At 41.7% G+C, this 14,642-nt stretch overlaps 1 protein-coding gene across 1 annotated transcript in view; it reads right to left on the bottom strand.

The window, feature by feature from the left end:
- Window positions 1-13,258, bottom strand: part of hectd1 (HECT domain containing 1) — a 50,754-nt gene extending 37,496 nt beyond the window's left edge. Inside the window, 11 exon segments of the mRNA XM_059352690.1 lie at window positions 1-149; window positions 448-562; window positions 772-870; window positions 1,290-1,366; window positions 1,498-1,768; window positions 2,450-2,731; window positions 3,196-3,423; window positions 5,815-6,049; window positions 6,127-6,276; window positions 6,532-6,700; window positions 13,078-13,258. The exon segment at window positions 1-149 is cut by the window's left edge and continues 26 nt beyond it. Of these exon segments, the coding sequence (XP_059208673.1) occupies window positions 1-149; window positions 448-562; window positions 772-870; window positions 1,290-1,366; window positions 1,498-1,768; window positions 2,450-2,731; window positions 3,196-3,423; window positions 5,815-6,049; window positions 6,127-6,266 (1,596 nt within the window). The 5' untranslated portion in view covers window positions 6,267-6,276; window positions 6,532-6,700; window positions 13,078-13,258.
- Window positions 13,259-14,642: the final 1,384 nt, after the last annotated feature.

Here is a 14,642-nt window from a genome sequence, read left to right as displayed (position 1 = left end):
AAAGGTTTGTGCAAAAACAGGCAGCAGTCTCCTCAGGTAGATTGGAGCCATCTCTGGGTCTCCTTTGGGCTCGCTGCCCTCCTCCTCCTCCTTATTCACATCTTTCTTCTTCTTGTCGTCGCCCTTATTCACAGGACACATCCAGTCTCCTGCAGCACACACACACACACCACACACACACACACACACACACAGACACACACACACAGACACACAGACACACAGACACAGACACAGACACAGACACACAGGTGAGTGTTAGCTCCCTGGTGCTGAGCCAGCAGCTCCCTCCAGTTTTTATCTGCGTCATGTCAGATTCAGGTGTTCAGCTGCAGCACAGACTGTGTGTGGAACATTTTCTTTTATTAAATAACGTGGAACAGATCTGGAGCGTCACAGCCTCAACAGGGACATGAAACAACACTGTGATGTTAATCGTGCCCTCACCAGGTGACTGCAGGATGGCCACCACCTCACTGTGTCCTCTCTCCCGGGCCTTGTCCAGAGGAGTCTTCCCGTCCTCGTCCCTCAGGTCAGGGTTCGCTCCGTGACGCAGCAGAGTCTACACACACACACACACGCACACAACACACACACACACACACACACACACACACAAATAAACATGAGAGAAGAGAATACACACAGCCACTAAGGTGTTTAAATCAAAACATGACGACCAGCTGGGAGAAAGTTTCACACAGTCTCACTGCTGGAGGCTGTTTTTACTGTGTGTGTGTGTGTGTGTGTGTGTGTGTGTGTGTGTGTTACCTTGGCTACTTGTGGGCGTCCGAAGCAGGCAGCATAGTGTAGTGAAGATGACCTCTGACCTCTGTTGACGTCCGCCCCTCTCTCACATAGAAACTCCACCTGGAACAATAAGGAAACAGGTGAAATTACAGCCAGAAAAAACAAACCTCCACATAGTAATTTTTCATAGTAAATTTATTAAACTGAAACTGTTTAAAATTGTTCATTATTACTGTCAATTTATTATGTACTTATTTTATTATTTTTTTTCTTTACTTTTTAAAATGTATTTATTTCTAAACATTATTTAATATTACTATTATTATAATAATCATTAAACTCTGATTAAATAGATCCCATTGACCATATATAAATGTTTTCATCTCAATGCTCAGCTGAGGCGGACATCTCTAGTGTTCAGCTGATAAACTAGATAAAGTGTTGGTGTCTCTGATCTGCTGCTGTGGCTCATAAACAGTCGTGTGATTTAAATGCAGCAGCTCAGAGTCTCTGTGTTCTTCTGTATTTTTTTTTTTTACCATTTCCTGTGTGCCAAAAGCTGAAGCCCAGTTAAGCAGCGTCTGTCCAACGTCGTCCATGAAGTTCACCTCAAAAGCTGCAACAGAAAGTTAAACAGTTTCATTGGTATCACTGAAAACAGAGACGACCTTCAGAACGAGCTGCGATTCACAGCAGAATGTTGTGAAATGTTTTTCTCCCGTATCAGCGTCTGTTCTGCGTCTGTACCTCCGGTGTCGATGGCGTCGATCAGAGCGTCGGTGTCCTTGCTGCGGATACAGTCGATGAGCTGTCGGTGGGATCTCTCCCCGGAGCTGTCCAGGCGGCGCAGGCCGGGGATCCGCCCCGTGGAGCCCGCCGTGGACTTGGGCAGCGCCTTGCGGCCCTCGAACAGCAGGACCAGCAGCAGGTCCACCAGCCGCATGGTGTCCAGCACGCAGCGCTCGTCCCCCCCCAGAGCAGACTCCATGGAGTCAGGCAGCGCCGAGCGCAGCAGGTCCTGGACGGGAGAGGACACACTTTATCAGACTCTATCTGGCCAGAACTTTTCATCCAAGAGAAATGGAACACGCTGCTTCACATCAAAAAGGAAAATAATAATAATAATAATAAAAAAACATAGAAACAAACAAACAGCCTCCATCCCAACTGAGGAAGCTCCATCTCAACATGGAGCAGTGAGGAAACACTGGAGCAGCTTAGAAATTAATTAGATAACATTTAAAATCAAAAGTAAGGAAAGAAAATAAAAAAATAAAAAACAAAAGTAATTATTAATAAAAGTAAAAATAGTAAATAAATAAAAGAGAAGATGATGTAACACCAAGATGCATGAGCAGAAAAATATTTAAAAATGATTCAAGTAAAAGCCAAATTAAAAAGAAAAGTCTTTAGTTTGCTCTGCTGGTCTTCAGGCTGTTCCACCAACGTGGACCACAGTGAGACAACAACACCTCACCGTGGGGTTTCCTTCTAACTTTTGGTTTTATTAAAAGGCTCCCAGAAGACCTGAGGGTCCTCCAGGGTTCACAGGATAAAAGTAAACCAGATAAATAGGCTGGACTAAGACCATGAAGAGATCTATAAAGCAGTAAAAGAATGAGGAAGACACATATATAAATAATAATAATAAATAAGGCATGGTTCTCCAGCGTGCCGGCGTGAGGGCGGGGCGACCTACGTGCGTGACGAGCGGCGAGCCTCGGCACAACGTGGACAGCAGGCTGACGATGGTCGAGACCTGGTTGCTCAGCTTGGAGTCGGGGGCGGAGGGGGCGGCGCCGGTGGAGGTCCGGCCGGGCTTACAGGAGGAGGCGGGGCCAGACACGGTGCCTCCGGCCGCCGCCATGCGGGACAGCAGCTCCTCCGTCAGCCCGTGTTTGGCTAAAGGGGCGGGGTCCACGCCGCGGCGGGTGAACCTGTCGGCCAATGAGGCGAAGCAGCGCAGAGCGCCGTCTGAAACCTGCAGAGAGAGACGTTAGTTCTATATAATATATTGATATAAAATATATCCACGTTTTTAAATGTGATATGGAATTAGACCATATCACATATATCGATATAGTTCAGTAGTTTTTTTTTTTCATTCTTTATATAAATGCTGCCCTTACTAGGGTTTGTCATATTTAGTTATTTTGTAATGTTCCTTATTCTTTTCTCATATAAAATATATTTATTTCAGAAAAAGATTGGCCTATTTTATTTCATAGGCTACTTTTATTTAAGATATTTTTTATTTAAATGTGCACTTTATGGAGCTTTGATTTTTAAAAAAGGTTCTCCTGTTATACAGTATTTATGTTCACTTAAATAAACAGTTTCAATAAAACTACTTGTGACATGTCTTTAGCTTTGACTGAACATTTGCTGTCACTTTATATGGGGATATAAATGGGCTGGTGAAGCCAGGAACGTTGCCGTGGTTACCTGGTGGTCTTCGTGCTTGAGCAGGCTGGACAGGGACTCGACGCAGGTCTCCAGAGACGAGTCCTGAGGCTCCATCTTGCTGCAGAGCCGGGACACCACGGCCATGGCCGAGTGCAGCGTGTCCTTGTGGACCAGGTGTCCGCTGTCTCTGATGAAACTCAGCACGCAGTTCAGACCGCCGGCCTCGAACACGGCGCCGGACTCCCTGGTGCAGATCAGCTCCAGAACCTGGACCACAACACAGCAAGACTGGATGAAACGCTCGACAGCAAGGATTTACTGACACCTGAACCAGAACACATTTATTAGGACGATATATTTTCCCAGAAACTATCACGATAAATGATAGTATTGTTGTATTAATGTTGTTTTAGTTTTATAACCATATAAGAGCAGAATAAATACATCCTTTTCCACAGCAATGAATTTTTAAATCTCAAGAATATGAAACATTGGAATTCAAATGTGGAAAAGAAATATTAAAACATCCTAGATAAATAAAACATAAATAGATAAAACTACAACCAAAAGAAATAAAAAAAGATGTTCAGACTGTTAACAAAACATTGCACTGAGTTTTGATTATGTATTGTATTATTTTATATTATAAATAACATATAAACAGCTGGAACGGCTGCTTGGGAAATATAGTGAATTTTTGCAATTTGTACTGCCTGTCACACATTTGCAGCATTACTTTAAACAAGAATCTACCTCCACATCTCTCTCTCTGAGCTACAAGTCAATAAGTTTCATTTATAATAAAAAACTGTTTCATACTGTCAGAATTTCCCAAATTAACAGGAAAGTTCTCTTCTTCTTCCCTGGAGCTTTATTTCATATCTCAGCATATCTGGCAGCCAGTAAGAAAACAGAAACAGTCAGAAAGTCTTAATGTCTGTTCTCTGCTCCTGTTTAGACTAATGGAATAACAGAGTTATGATAGAATTCTAATCTCAACTCTGGTGTCAGGCGGATCTAAAAACAGACATTATAAAGTCACACAGAAGGGAAATAAGAGATTCAATATGCACCGTTTAGTGGAAAAACTAAATCAAGTGAGATCAAACAGCATCTGACAACATGAAGAGCTTCTCTGTGCTTCTATCAGCAGAACATCAGACAATCTGGGGCCGGATAAAGAACCCAACTGTCCCGGAGTTATTAATAACCGTCTGCTAGCACATGGCTGAGTCTCCTGCTCTCACTGAGACAAACACAGGATCTCTAATCTCTACTGATTATTATTATTATTATTATTATTATAGTGTCTTGGCCTGGGCTGACCTCCTGTTATCTGACATACTGGCCCTGTTCAGGATCCCAACAGACAGATAAATGAGTCGTCAGACATCTGATCAGATTTGACTGGAACAAAAACACCAAAGTGATGACGTCACCGCCAAGAACCACAGGACGACCTGATAAAACCCCCTTCTGTCCTGTCTGAGCTCTCATCAAGGAGAGGAAAGTCAATTCACCTCAAATTAAAACCATCAGGCTGAATGCAGGTCAGCAGATCGTTCCCTCAGTTAACCTCTGATCCCAGCAAGACAGCAAGGGAGTTTTTACTCTTTTTACATGTTCCTCCCCGTGTCCTCGTGTTTCACTGCAACATATGAAACCTATAGAATCTTTAAGTCCTTTAAACTCTGACAATAACCTGTTTTTAAAGTTTCTTTCTGTGATAAAGGCTGGACTGCCTGCTCCATGTCAGGTTAGAGCAGCTCGACTGACTAACAGCAGTTCAGTCTCAGCTAGAGGAGTTAGGGGCTAAAACGTTATTAAACTTAAACGTAAAGTAAAGTTAAAGTAAAGCTACAAATGTTTGACAGGCAACACCAAATGCAAAAAAACCCAACTATATTTCCACTACATTTCATACTTAATAAATCAAGCAACATAAAGTCTTTTTTCTCATTTAGGTAGACTAAGTAAAGGTTTCACTGACATAATTAGGTTTATTTAGAGTCAAATTGAGATATATCTTGAACAATTCAAAGAAATACATAATCTGTTTTTTGGTGTGTATTTTTAGATGGCAAAAAAATTGGGCATTGCAAATGTGTTGAATATAAACAAACTGAGCAACAAATTGCACCAAAATACCAGATGTAGCAAAATAATTAGCTGGTTCCACTGGTGGATCTGTCATTGCTGCATGAAAACTCCATGATGTTGTGTTACATGGAAAAAAAATATTTTGTATGGAAAGCCAATGTTTAAATTGGTTAAAAATATTAGGTTTTATATGTTTGTTAGTTGAAGAACAGCCCTGCGACCTGTCCAGGTGAACTCTGGCCCAGTGTCAGCTGGGATAGGCTCCGCCCCCCCCGACCCCAGCGCAGATAATCGGTTAAGGTTCATGAATTAATAAAAAGAAAAACAAACTGAGCAACAAATTGCAACAAAAAATCTGATGCATCAAATATGATACAAATCAGAATTCATGTACGCAAACTGATATATATATATATTTTTTAATTTGTCAGTAGGTTCTATCAACACTTTAGTTAAAAAAAAATAATAATTCTGGCAATTATTCCATGGGTCAGGCCTTATAGGGTCGACTTGACGATGTAAATGTGGTGTTGAGAACAGAGCTGGAGCAGCCTCTACCTTGACGCACTGCTCCGCCAGGTCCCTGCTGGTCCTGTTGTTGAGCTCCACCACCACCAGCCGGTTGCACAGCGCCTTGATGGCGCCGTCCACGCCGACGATCCTCCGGGTGCACTCGGCGGACACGTCCAGGTAGTAGGTGATGGCGCGGGCCGTCACCTCCAGCACGTTATCTGGAGCGCTCTCGTCCAGGAAGATCTTACAGAGCGCCGGCAGGAACGTCCGAGGGGGACACCTGGAGGACGGGAGAGACGGGGGTCAGTCGGTGACCTCTGACCTCCTGACTGAGTCATCGTTAACGTTAACACTCACGTCTCGAAGCAGCGGTCCACGTTGTCAGACATGAGCAGCAGCATGCAGAGCTGCTCCAGAGCGATGAGCTGCATGTCCCGCTCGTCACCCTGCCCCATCTGGAGCCACTCCAGCAGGGTGTCTGGGTCCACGTCCGCCATGATGGCTAGCCTGCACACACACACACAGGAAACTCATTATATCAGGGCCTGTTGACATGACAACGCTCTCTGGTGAAAACAACAACCAGTCAGAGATTTGTCCATTATCAGGACGGAGACAGCAGCAGTGGGAGCCGTGGTGTTTATTTACAGGTGGACAGACGCTCAGCACCTCCTGCAGGAGTTCTGACTGCTCGCTGCTTTCTAGCGATATTTAAAGTCTCGTGTGAACGCTCAGGCCGTCAGCTGACCTCTGACCTCTCACCTGGCTCACCGTTGGCTCCCGGTGTGGCTCAGCGCCCGATCACTGCTCACGATTCTGTGGCTGTTTGGGACTCATCCAACCAACTGGACGGAGGGAGGGAGGACACACAGACGAGAGGAAGAGAAGAAGACGCTCTCACAGGGGATTCTGGGACATGTAGTCTCTTCACCTGCAAAAACAACAGAGGAGACGTTTTATAACTGAGGATTCATTTAGACCGGTCACCACAACAGTTTTTATGACAATATATTTACCCAGAAACTAATCAGGATAAACAATAGTTTCGTTGTGTGGATGTTTTAGTTTTATAACCATATTAGAGTATAATAAGTAAATCCTTTTCTACTATAATGGATTTTTAAATCTGCAGAATATTAAACACTGGAATTGAAATGTGGAAAAGAAATTCTAAAATATCCTAGATAAATAAAACATAAATGAACTACAACCAAAACAAATAAAAAAAACTCTCAGGCTGGAGATAAACATCATGTGTTATAATTTTTTTTTTAAAAATTAAAAAAAGCTTGAATGGCTGATAGGAAATTGATTTTTTCTCGGTAAATTGTACTGCCTGTCAAACATTAGCAGTTTTAAATACAAAAGAGCACAAAAGTCACGCATGTAAACGACAATATATTGAGTCCAGAAAACACCATCATGTCCATTTTTATATATGGAACGATGAGTGGATATAGTAATTAAGGTGACAGGCCTAACTTCATTATCTGGTAAATGACATTAATAATCACTGATACACAGAAAGTAGATTCTTAGCGAGCGGCGTGATCAGAAACTATCTCGATAAACGATAGTATTGTTTTCGGACCAGTTTATGCCACTGATTAGGAGTGGGCGAAATGGCGAAAAAATAATTTTTCATAAAAGCCCAAATTTGGTGCTTCTCCCACATTCTAATGCCACTATTCCATCATATAAACTGATCTTAGTGATTGTATATTTTAATGACATATTGTAAATGAGAATAAAAGGTTCTTGTACATTTTATTTAACGCATCTCATTTTGACAGTCTTCTTGTAAATTCTGGGGTGGATTCTGTGCTCTTATTTTGAAAGCTGCATTTTTTTTAGCGCCAGGAAGTAATTTGTCACAGTTTAGCTTTTTGTGATTAACAACTTTAACTGTTCGCTAATGTTAGCTCGCGGCTAATGAACGGCATAATGCAACAGTGTGTTTGGACTGTTTGGACCTCTGGCTGCCCAGAAACAGGTTGGTAGGATTTAGTTTGGCTCACAGACGCAGAGAGATGATGTGGGGACGGGACTGATACAGACAGGTAGGCACGGCAGCCTGGTATATTTAGTGTGTGTGTGTGTGTGTGTGTGTGTGTGTGTGTGTGTGTGTGTGTGTGTGTGTGTTGGAGGACGACAGAGAGGAGGTCGGGCCGACTGACTGGTGACAGACTGCTGAGCAATGGCAACACAACACAAGATAACTTTATATTCTGAATAGTGTAAATAAACTTTCAGTAGCTTGAAATGTGGCGCAGCACATGAGACTCTGGTGGACCAACAGTCTCGGTCATTAATAGGAAACCCTTCAGACACGACATCAAGGAACAGGAATGTTGCCAATATCATGACATGCATTTTTTTACCCATAAAAAAATAGATACTGGTATGATGGCTCACCCCTACCAACGATATATTAGAGCACAATAATCCAAGTAGATCCTTTTCAACAGTGATAATCAATCACAACGTTTCCACTTTGAGAGACGGGGCAGTTTGTGTGTGTGTGTGTGTGTGTGTGTGTGTGTGTGTGTGTGTGTGTGTGTGTGGACAGCAGGTGATTCTGGTGACAGTGAAGTTTGGGAAGCCGTTTAGCGAGAAACAGAGAAAAAAAGTTGTTGGCTTATGTAAACAAACGCATATGTAAACGACAACATATTGAGTCCAGAAAAACCGATTGTGTCCATTTTGTATATGGAACAATAAGCGGATATATTGATTATGGGGACAGGCCTCAGGAGCTCAGCTGGCAGAGGAACCATGAAGTATGAAGGTAAAGAACCTTTACTCAACATAGAACACCTGAAGAACCTGATGCTTTACCTCAGTGAGGCCTCCATAACAGACTGAACAGAGAAAATATAATCTATGGAAAAATATTTTAATCTTTTTGGGGTTGGGCAGGTTGCTTCCTGCAGCCACGACACACCGAGGAGAGAAATCAGGGCGGTTCATAGTTTAACTGGCAGTAGGGACGGGCCATATCATATCCTTCACGATTATACGTCAGATGTTCTGACCCGAGGCCAGCTGGTGTCTGACACATTTACATATTCAAAAAAACACAGCAGCTCAACACCAACACACTGACACAAACACTAAACTCTCCTCAGAGACACTGAAGACAGGATGGATTCTACTGAGACCACTACCACCTCTACTGTTTACACAGAGCAGAGGGGAGAGGACAGGAGAGGCTGTTTACACAGAGCTGAGAGGAGAGGACAGGAGAGGCTGTTTACACAGAGCAGAGAGGAGAGGACAGGAGAGGCTGTTTACACAGAGCAGAGAGGAGAGGACAGGAGAGGCTGTTTACACAGAGCAGAGAGGAGAGGACAGGAGAGGCTGTTTACACAGAGCAGAGAGGAGAGGACAGGAGAGGCTGTTTACACAGAGCAGAGAGGAGAGGACAGGAGAGGCTGTTTACACAGAGCAGAGAGGAGAGGACAGGAGAGGCTGTTTACACAGAGCAGAGAGGAGAGGACAGGAGAGGCTGTTTACACAGAATAGAGAGGAGAGGACAGGAGAGGCTGGAAACATGACAATACTATATGTGGAGAAAAGTGTTTTTTATAAATCATGTTTTATTCCAATTTTTAAAAAATAATTTATCAGAGAAATTCCACATTTTTCTGGTTTCTGTCATTCTGTGTTACTCTGCACAAAGACATGTTTGAGTTGTTGTGATTGTGCTGATTCCATATAATAATAATAATAATAATAATAATAGAGCTGCAGGATTCACAGATGATATAGATGAATATGTTGTAATGAAACACAGAGGGGAGAATGTAACAGCTGGTGGGGTTCAGACGGTTAATAACTAGATGAAGAAGAGTTTCCTAACAGAGCAGCACGGCATGCTGGGAGTCTGATGGTCCAGATTAAGTTGATTAGGGTCTAATTTGCAGCCGGTCTGTCTGTCTGTCTGTCTGATAGCAACAGGCTGGGGGACAGGAGGACAGATCCTCTTATCAACAGATTAATCATCACAACTCTCCACTCAGCCTGACCTGCTCCTCCTCCAGCAGTCTGACCTGCTCCTCCTCCTCCTCCTCCTCCAGCAGCCTGACCTGCTCCTCCTCCCAGCAGCCTGACCTGCTGCTCCTCCTCCTCCTCCTCCTCCTCCTCCAGCAGCCTGACCTGCTCCTCCTCCTCCTCCTCCAGCAGCCTCCAGGCCTCCTCAGCAGGACGCCTTTCACCCCTTTAACCCTTCAGGGTGTCCTGGGTTCACCCTGTGAGTCCAGATTGAGGTCAGCAGGAAACTCTTCTCTAGAGTTTTATCGTTTAAACTGAAGAACGTCCAGAAACAAGGAGACGGACAGATTCAACCAGCAGACGAACCTCAGTCTGACTTCACGTTTCACAGAATCTACATCAACTAGATCAGCCGACAGATATTCTGTCCTACAAAGCAAAAAGGCAGTAACTGCATTTTTGGTCAAAAATGAGTTATTATCATATTCATGACTTTCAAGGCATCCTTTGTTATGTGACAGAACATATTATCTCAAATGTTTGTTGTTTTGGAGAAACATGGTCATTTGTACAGTAACTAAACGGCTGATGACAGGATCACTTTAAAGTCATTTTTATCAGTTCTCTCTCTGCGTAGTTACTGCCTGTTTGCTTCGTAGGGCAGTATTGTGGGCCGGCATTGTCCCGTCAGTATCAGTGTCTATGCTGTCTGATATGAGCCGTTAGGAAAACTATTTTACACAATATATAATGCAGAAAATGTTGCTTGGTATGATTTTGTTCTTCATTTTATCAGTTTATTTATAGAATTGGCTAACACTGTAATACATGTCTAATAATGTTAAATATTATTCAGTAAGGTGTTATGTTTGAGAGAGGAGCTGCACAATCCAAATAAAAAGGGTCTTTTTCAGTCCAGCTCAAACAAATGACTACATCAGCCTCCATATCTGTTAGATTAACTTCCTCTCTGAATCAGTCTGGCTCCAACAGTAACCTCCATTCACTTTGTTCATGCTGGATCTGATTTAACTGGGTGGTAACCCGATCATCACAACATGGACAGAAAGTTTTAATAAGCCAAACTTTATCTGATAAAGTGAAATAATCTCTCCACTGTTGTCATTCTCCTTAAATGTCACAATTTGATGCTTTTCTTTGTCCCTCATGATAAACTGAGTAAGTTTAGATTTTTGGGCTCTGATGAAACATTAGAAGTATTTATAGATGTTGCCTCCAGCTCTCAGAGCGTTTCACTATTTCCTGACATTTAATTGTTAAAATGATTAATGGAGAAAATAATGGGGATGGATTAATCAATGAAAATAATTGTCATTGAATTAGTAATTAATTAGAATAGAAAGGGACAGAAAGAGATTGTTGAGCCAATTACTCAATGGACAGAAAAATAATCTTAATTCTACTAATTTCATTATTTGAATGAATGCAGCGTTCCTTCACTTTTCCTTACAAACATTTCAAACATGTTTAAGGTAAATCTTAAAGCTTTTCCAGCACCTTCAATCTGTGACATTATTTAACTTATTCCAACAGAACTAAGTTTTCAGTCATGATTCAGATTACCAGATTGGTTTCATGTCATTTAAAATGTCCAAACCCTTCTGTAAAAACATGCTACAAGTGGGATTTAACAGCCACATTTCCATGAATGCACCACTGAGGCAAATTTCACATTTCACTGCTGCTTTTTACTTCTAGTATGGGAATTAAAAGCTTGTTTCAATCTATTTTTAATTAAGTGTAAATTGTGACTGTCCTAGTTTGTAAGGAGACTTAAACTATCTGAAACAATGTCAAAGCTTGATAATATAACATGTAAATCAAAGGGTTTAAGGTTTCCAGCAGCTGAATGAACTCAGTTTTTGGTTTCAACCATTTTTGGGCAAAAATATGCAAAATGTGACATTTGCAGGTTATGAAAAGTGAGGAAGCTCCTATTACACTGTGGTAGATTTTATAATTTGCGGTTTTAGAAAAGTTAGATGAACAAAACAAACAAACATGTGATAAAGTCACTTCAGCCTGGATGATATTTATCTCAGGCGTCTGTCTGTGATGTGCTGGAGCATCGCTGCATTATATTTCATGATACTGCGAGTTCTCCAATTCTCTAAAACACTTATATTATTAATTAACAGTTTACTTGCAATGATTTGAAGCAGATGGACTGCATGTTACAGTAACTGTTAAAGCCTCATTTAAAAACTCAAACATGGACTTTTATCATGAAACATACATATCTTATGTGTGCCAGTAAACAGCTTTATTCCTCCTTGTTTTCATCATGGAAACAATCATATTTATGGCTAATAGTCAGATGTTCCAGTCAAGTTGATAAAGTGGAACATGAATCAATAATCAGGTCTAGAGAGAGCCGGATCCTGTCTACCACCAGTCCTGTGGTAGTGGATCCTGTCTACCACCAGTCCTGAGATAGTCCGTGTCTGATGAACAAACCTTCTTTGTTTGTCACTTCAAACTTACACAATGTCACAAACTGTCTGGGAGTAAACAGAGATGAGCTGCTGCAGCTAGTGACCAGCTAGTTAGTAGATAACTAACTAACTAACTAACTAACTAACTAACTAACTAACTAACTAACCAGCTAGTTCCATCAGCTGCCATCTGATCATCCAGCAGACACCCAGCAGCACCAGAGGCCTGGCCGGGCTGGGACCGGCCCGTTCAGCTGCTGTCCGCCGGGAGAAAACGGGCTGTTATCACCAGCTTACTGAGCTAGCTGTTAGCTTCTGAGCTAGCTGTTAGCTTCTGAGCTAGCTGTTAGCTTCCCTGGCTACCGCTAGCTGTTAGCTTCCCTGGCTAACTGCGCTGTTGTCAGGCCGCTGAAACCAGCCGGAACTAGCAGAACCTGCCACCAACATAAAACCAACAAACAAACATTGTAAATAAACATGTTAAATGTCGGTTTGTTACCAGAACACAAACACATCACCAGCAGCGCCCCGGCTGGTGTTAGCCGTTAGCACCGCGCTAGCTAACTGCCGTTAGCTCCAGGAACAGCAGCCTTCTCGGCTTTTTGTCATAAACACAATAATTACCGACAGAAACCTCCGGTCTCTCCGGTCCCACCGTGAGACACGTGTTGCTGTGTGATCTAACTGTAGCGGTAATGTCTGTTACTGGGTAACTGGAGCCGCGGCCTCAGGCTCCCAACGCGGACCGCGGGGCTCGAGTTCCGGGAGAGCCGGAAGGCCGCAGCGCATCAGCGGCCTCGGCCCGCCAGGAGACCCGGTCCCTGGTCCCCGGCCCGGCCCGGCTCGGTCAGACACTCACCGTGGTTTCTTCTAGGCACGGAGCCGCTCAGCGGCGGGCTGGCTCCAGGTCTCTGGGGTCCAACAGGCGGGGGAGAGCCGTGTGTATCGATGCCGGGTTGAGTCAAGGCGCTCCCATGTCCTCGCAGCGGGGTAAAGAGGTCAGAGCGGCGGCGCGGCGAGCAGCTTTCAGCGGACTGAAATGGAGCTGAGCCGACTGCTGCTGCCGCCTTCAGGGGCTCCTCCCCAGCTCGGAAACACCGCAACCGGCTTTATTTTACAAAGCTTTTTTGTTATTCTTATTCATATTCTTATTATATTTAGATTCTTATTATAATACACATTTATTTCAGTACATTTAATAAATATTAGCTAGAGCTGCTGATGTTTTTTTCGTGATCTTATCCCAGCGTTTTTACCGTGCAACGAGACAAAATATACGACTTATATACGTGTGTGTGTGTGTGTGTGTGTGTGTGTGTGTGTGTTATTGATTAAAATCCGTTATGATAGGGGAGTCTGAAACATATTGGTTCAAATTTGCATTATTTGGGTTATTGAAAAACTACTAAATCACGCTTCTTGTGGATGAAACTGAAAAAAACGAGAGAAACTGAAGGCAGCAGCCTGAAGTGACGCAGCTGACGTCAGGGGGCGCTGTGACGTGTTGTTCCAAACATTTTTAACGTTATGATATAAATTAAATATATCTCTATCTATCTATCTAAATATATATATCTATATATATATATATATATATATATATATATATATATATATATATATATATATATATAAACATGTTATGTTTTTAGAACTCGACATTAATCTTTTTACATTCCGGACATATATTTATTTGTTATTTTGCACATTATTAATAATGTTTATTGTTTAGGTTTTGTTTTGTTTAGACTCTTTTCTATTTTTTCTGCAGCTGCTACACAGTGAATTCCCAGTGGACAATAAAGTTCTATCTTAAAATTTGTTATATTGATATTATATATTTAGCAACTGGTTGAATATAAACAATTATTACTATCCTGAGTTTCTAAACATTAATCCACCCGATTATTTTAACTTTTTCTGTGCTACATTAAAAATTAAAATATGGGACTTTTTATTTCACTTTCATTCATCTGAAAATTAATGACTAGTTTTGTGCCAACATTCACATTTTAACATAAAGTAAACTCACTTTAATATCATTTTTTGACAGCAAATAATCATTTTTCCATTGAATTCTTTTCTCATATTTGCATTTTTATTCATATAACAGACTTTTCTTTAAACTAATAAAATACGTATTTAATATTTTTTTTACTAAGCTTTAATAACTAATATTTATTTTATTTTATATTCATATATATTTTTTAAACATAAACACTTTTTTTTATAAATTAATTCACTTGTCTATTGCTATTTTACACATTAACCTGAAGATAAATTACTTTTATTTTATTTTTCATATTTCAAAATGAAATAACTCCAGTTTAAAGTCATTTAGTGACAACAAATAATACTTTTTTCCAATGTGTTTGGATTTTCTCTCTGTAATAAAATCTGTTTTAAAGTGTTTCTCCTGCTAGA

This window comes from Centropristis striata, chromosome 16, assembly GCF_030273125.1.
Source record: "Centropristis striata isolate RG_2023a ecotype Rhode Island chromosome 16, C.striata_1.0, whole genome shotgun sequence".
Classification (NCBI taxonomy): domain Eukaryota; kingdom Metazoa; phylum Chordata; class Actinopteri; order Perciformes; family Serranidae; genus Centropristis; species Centropristis striata.
This window is presented reverse-complemented; position numbering and strand designations above follow the sequence as displayed.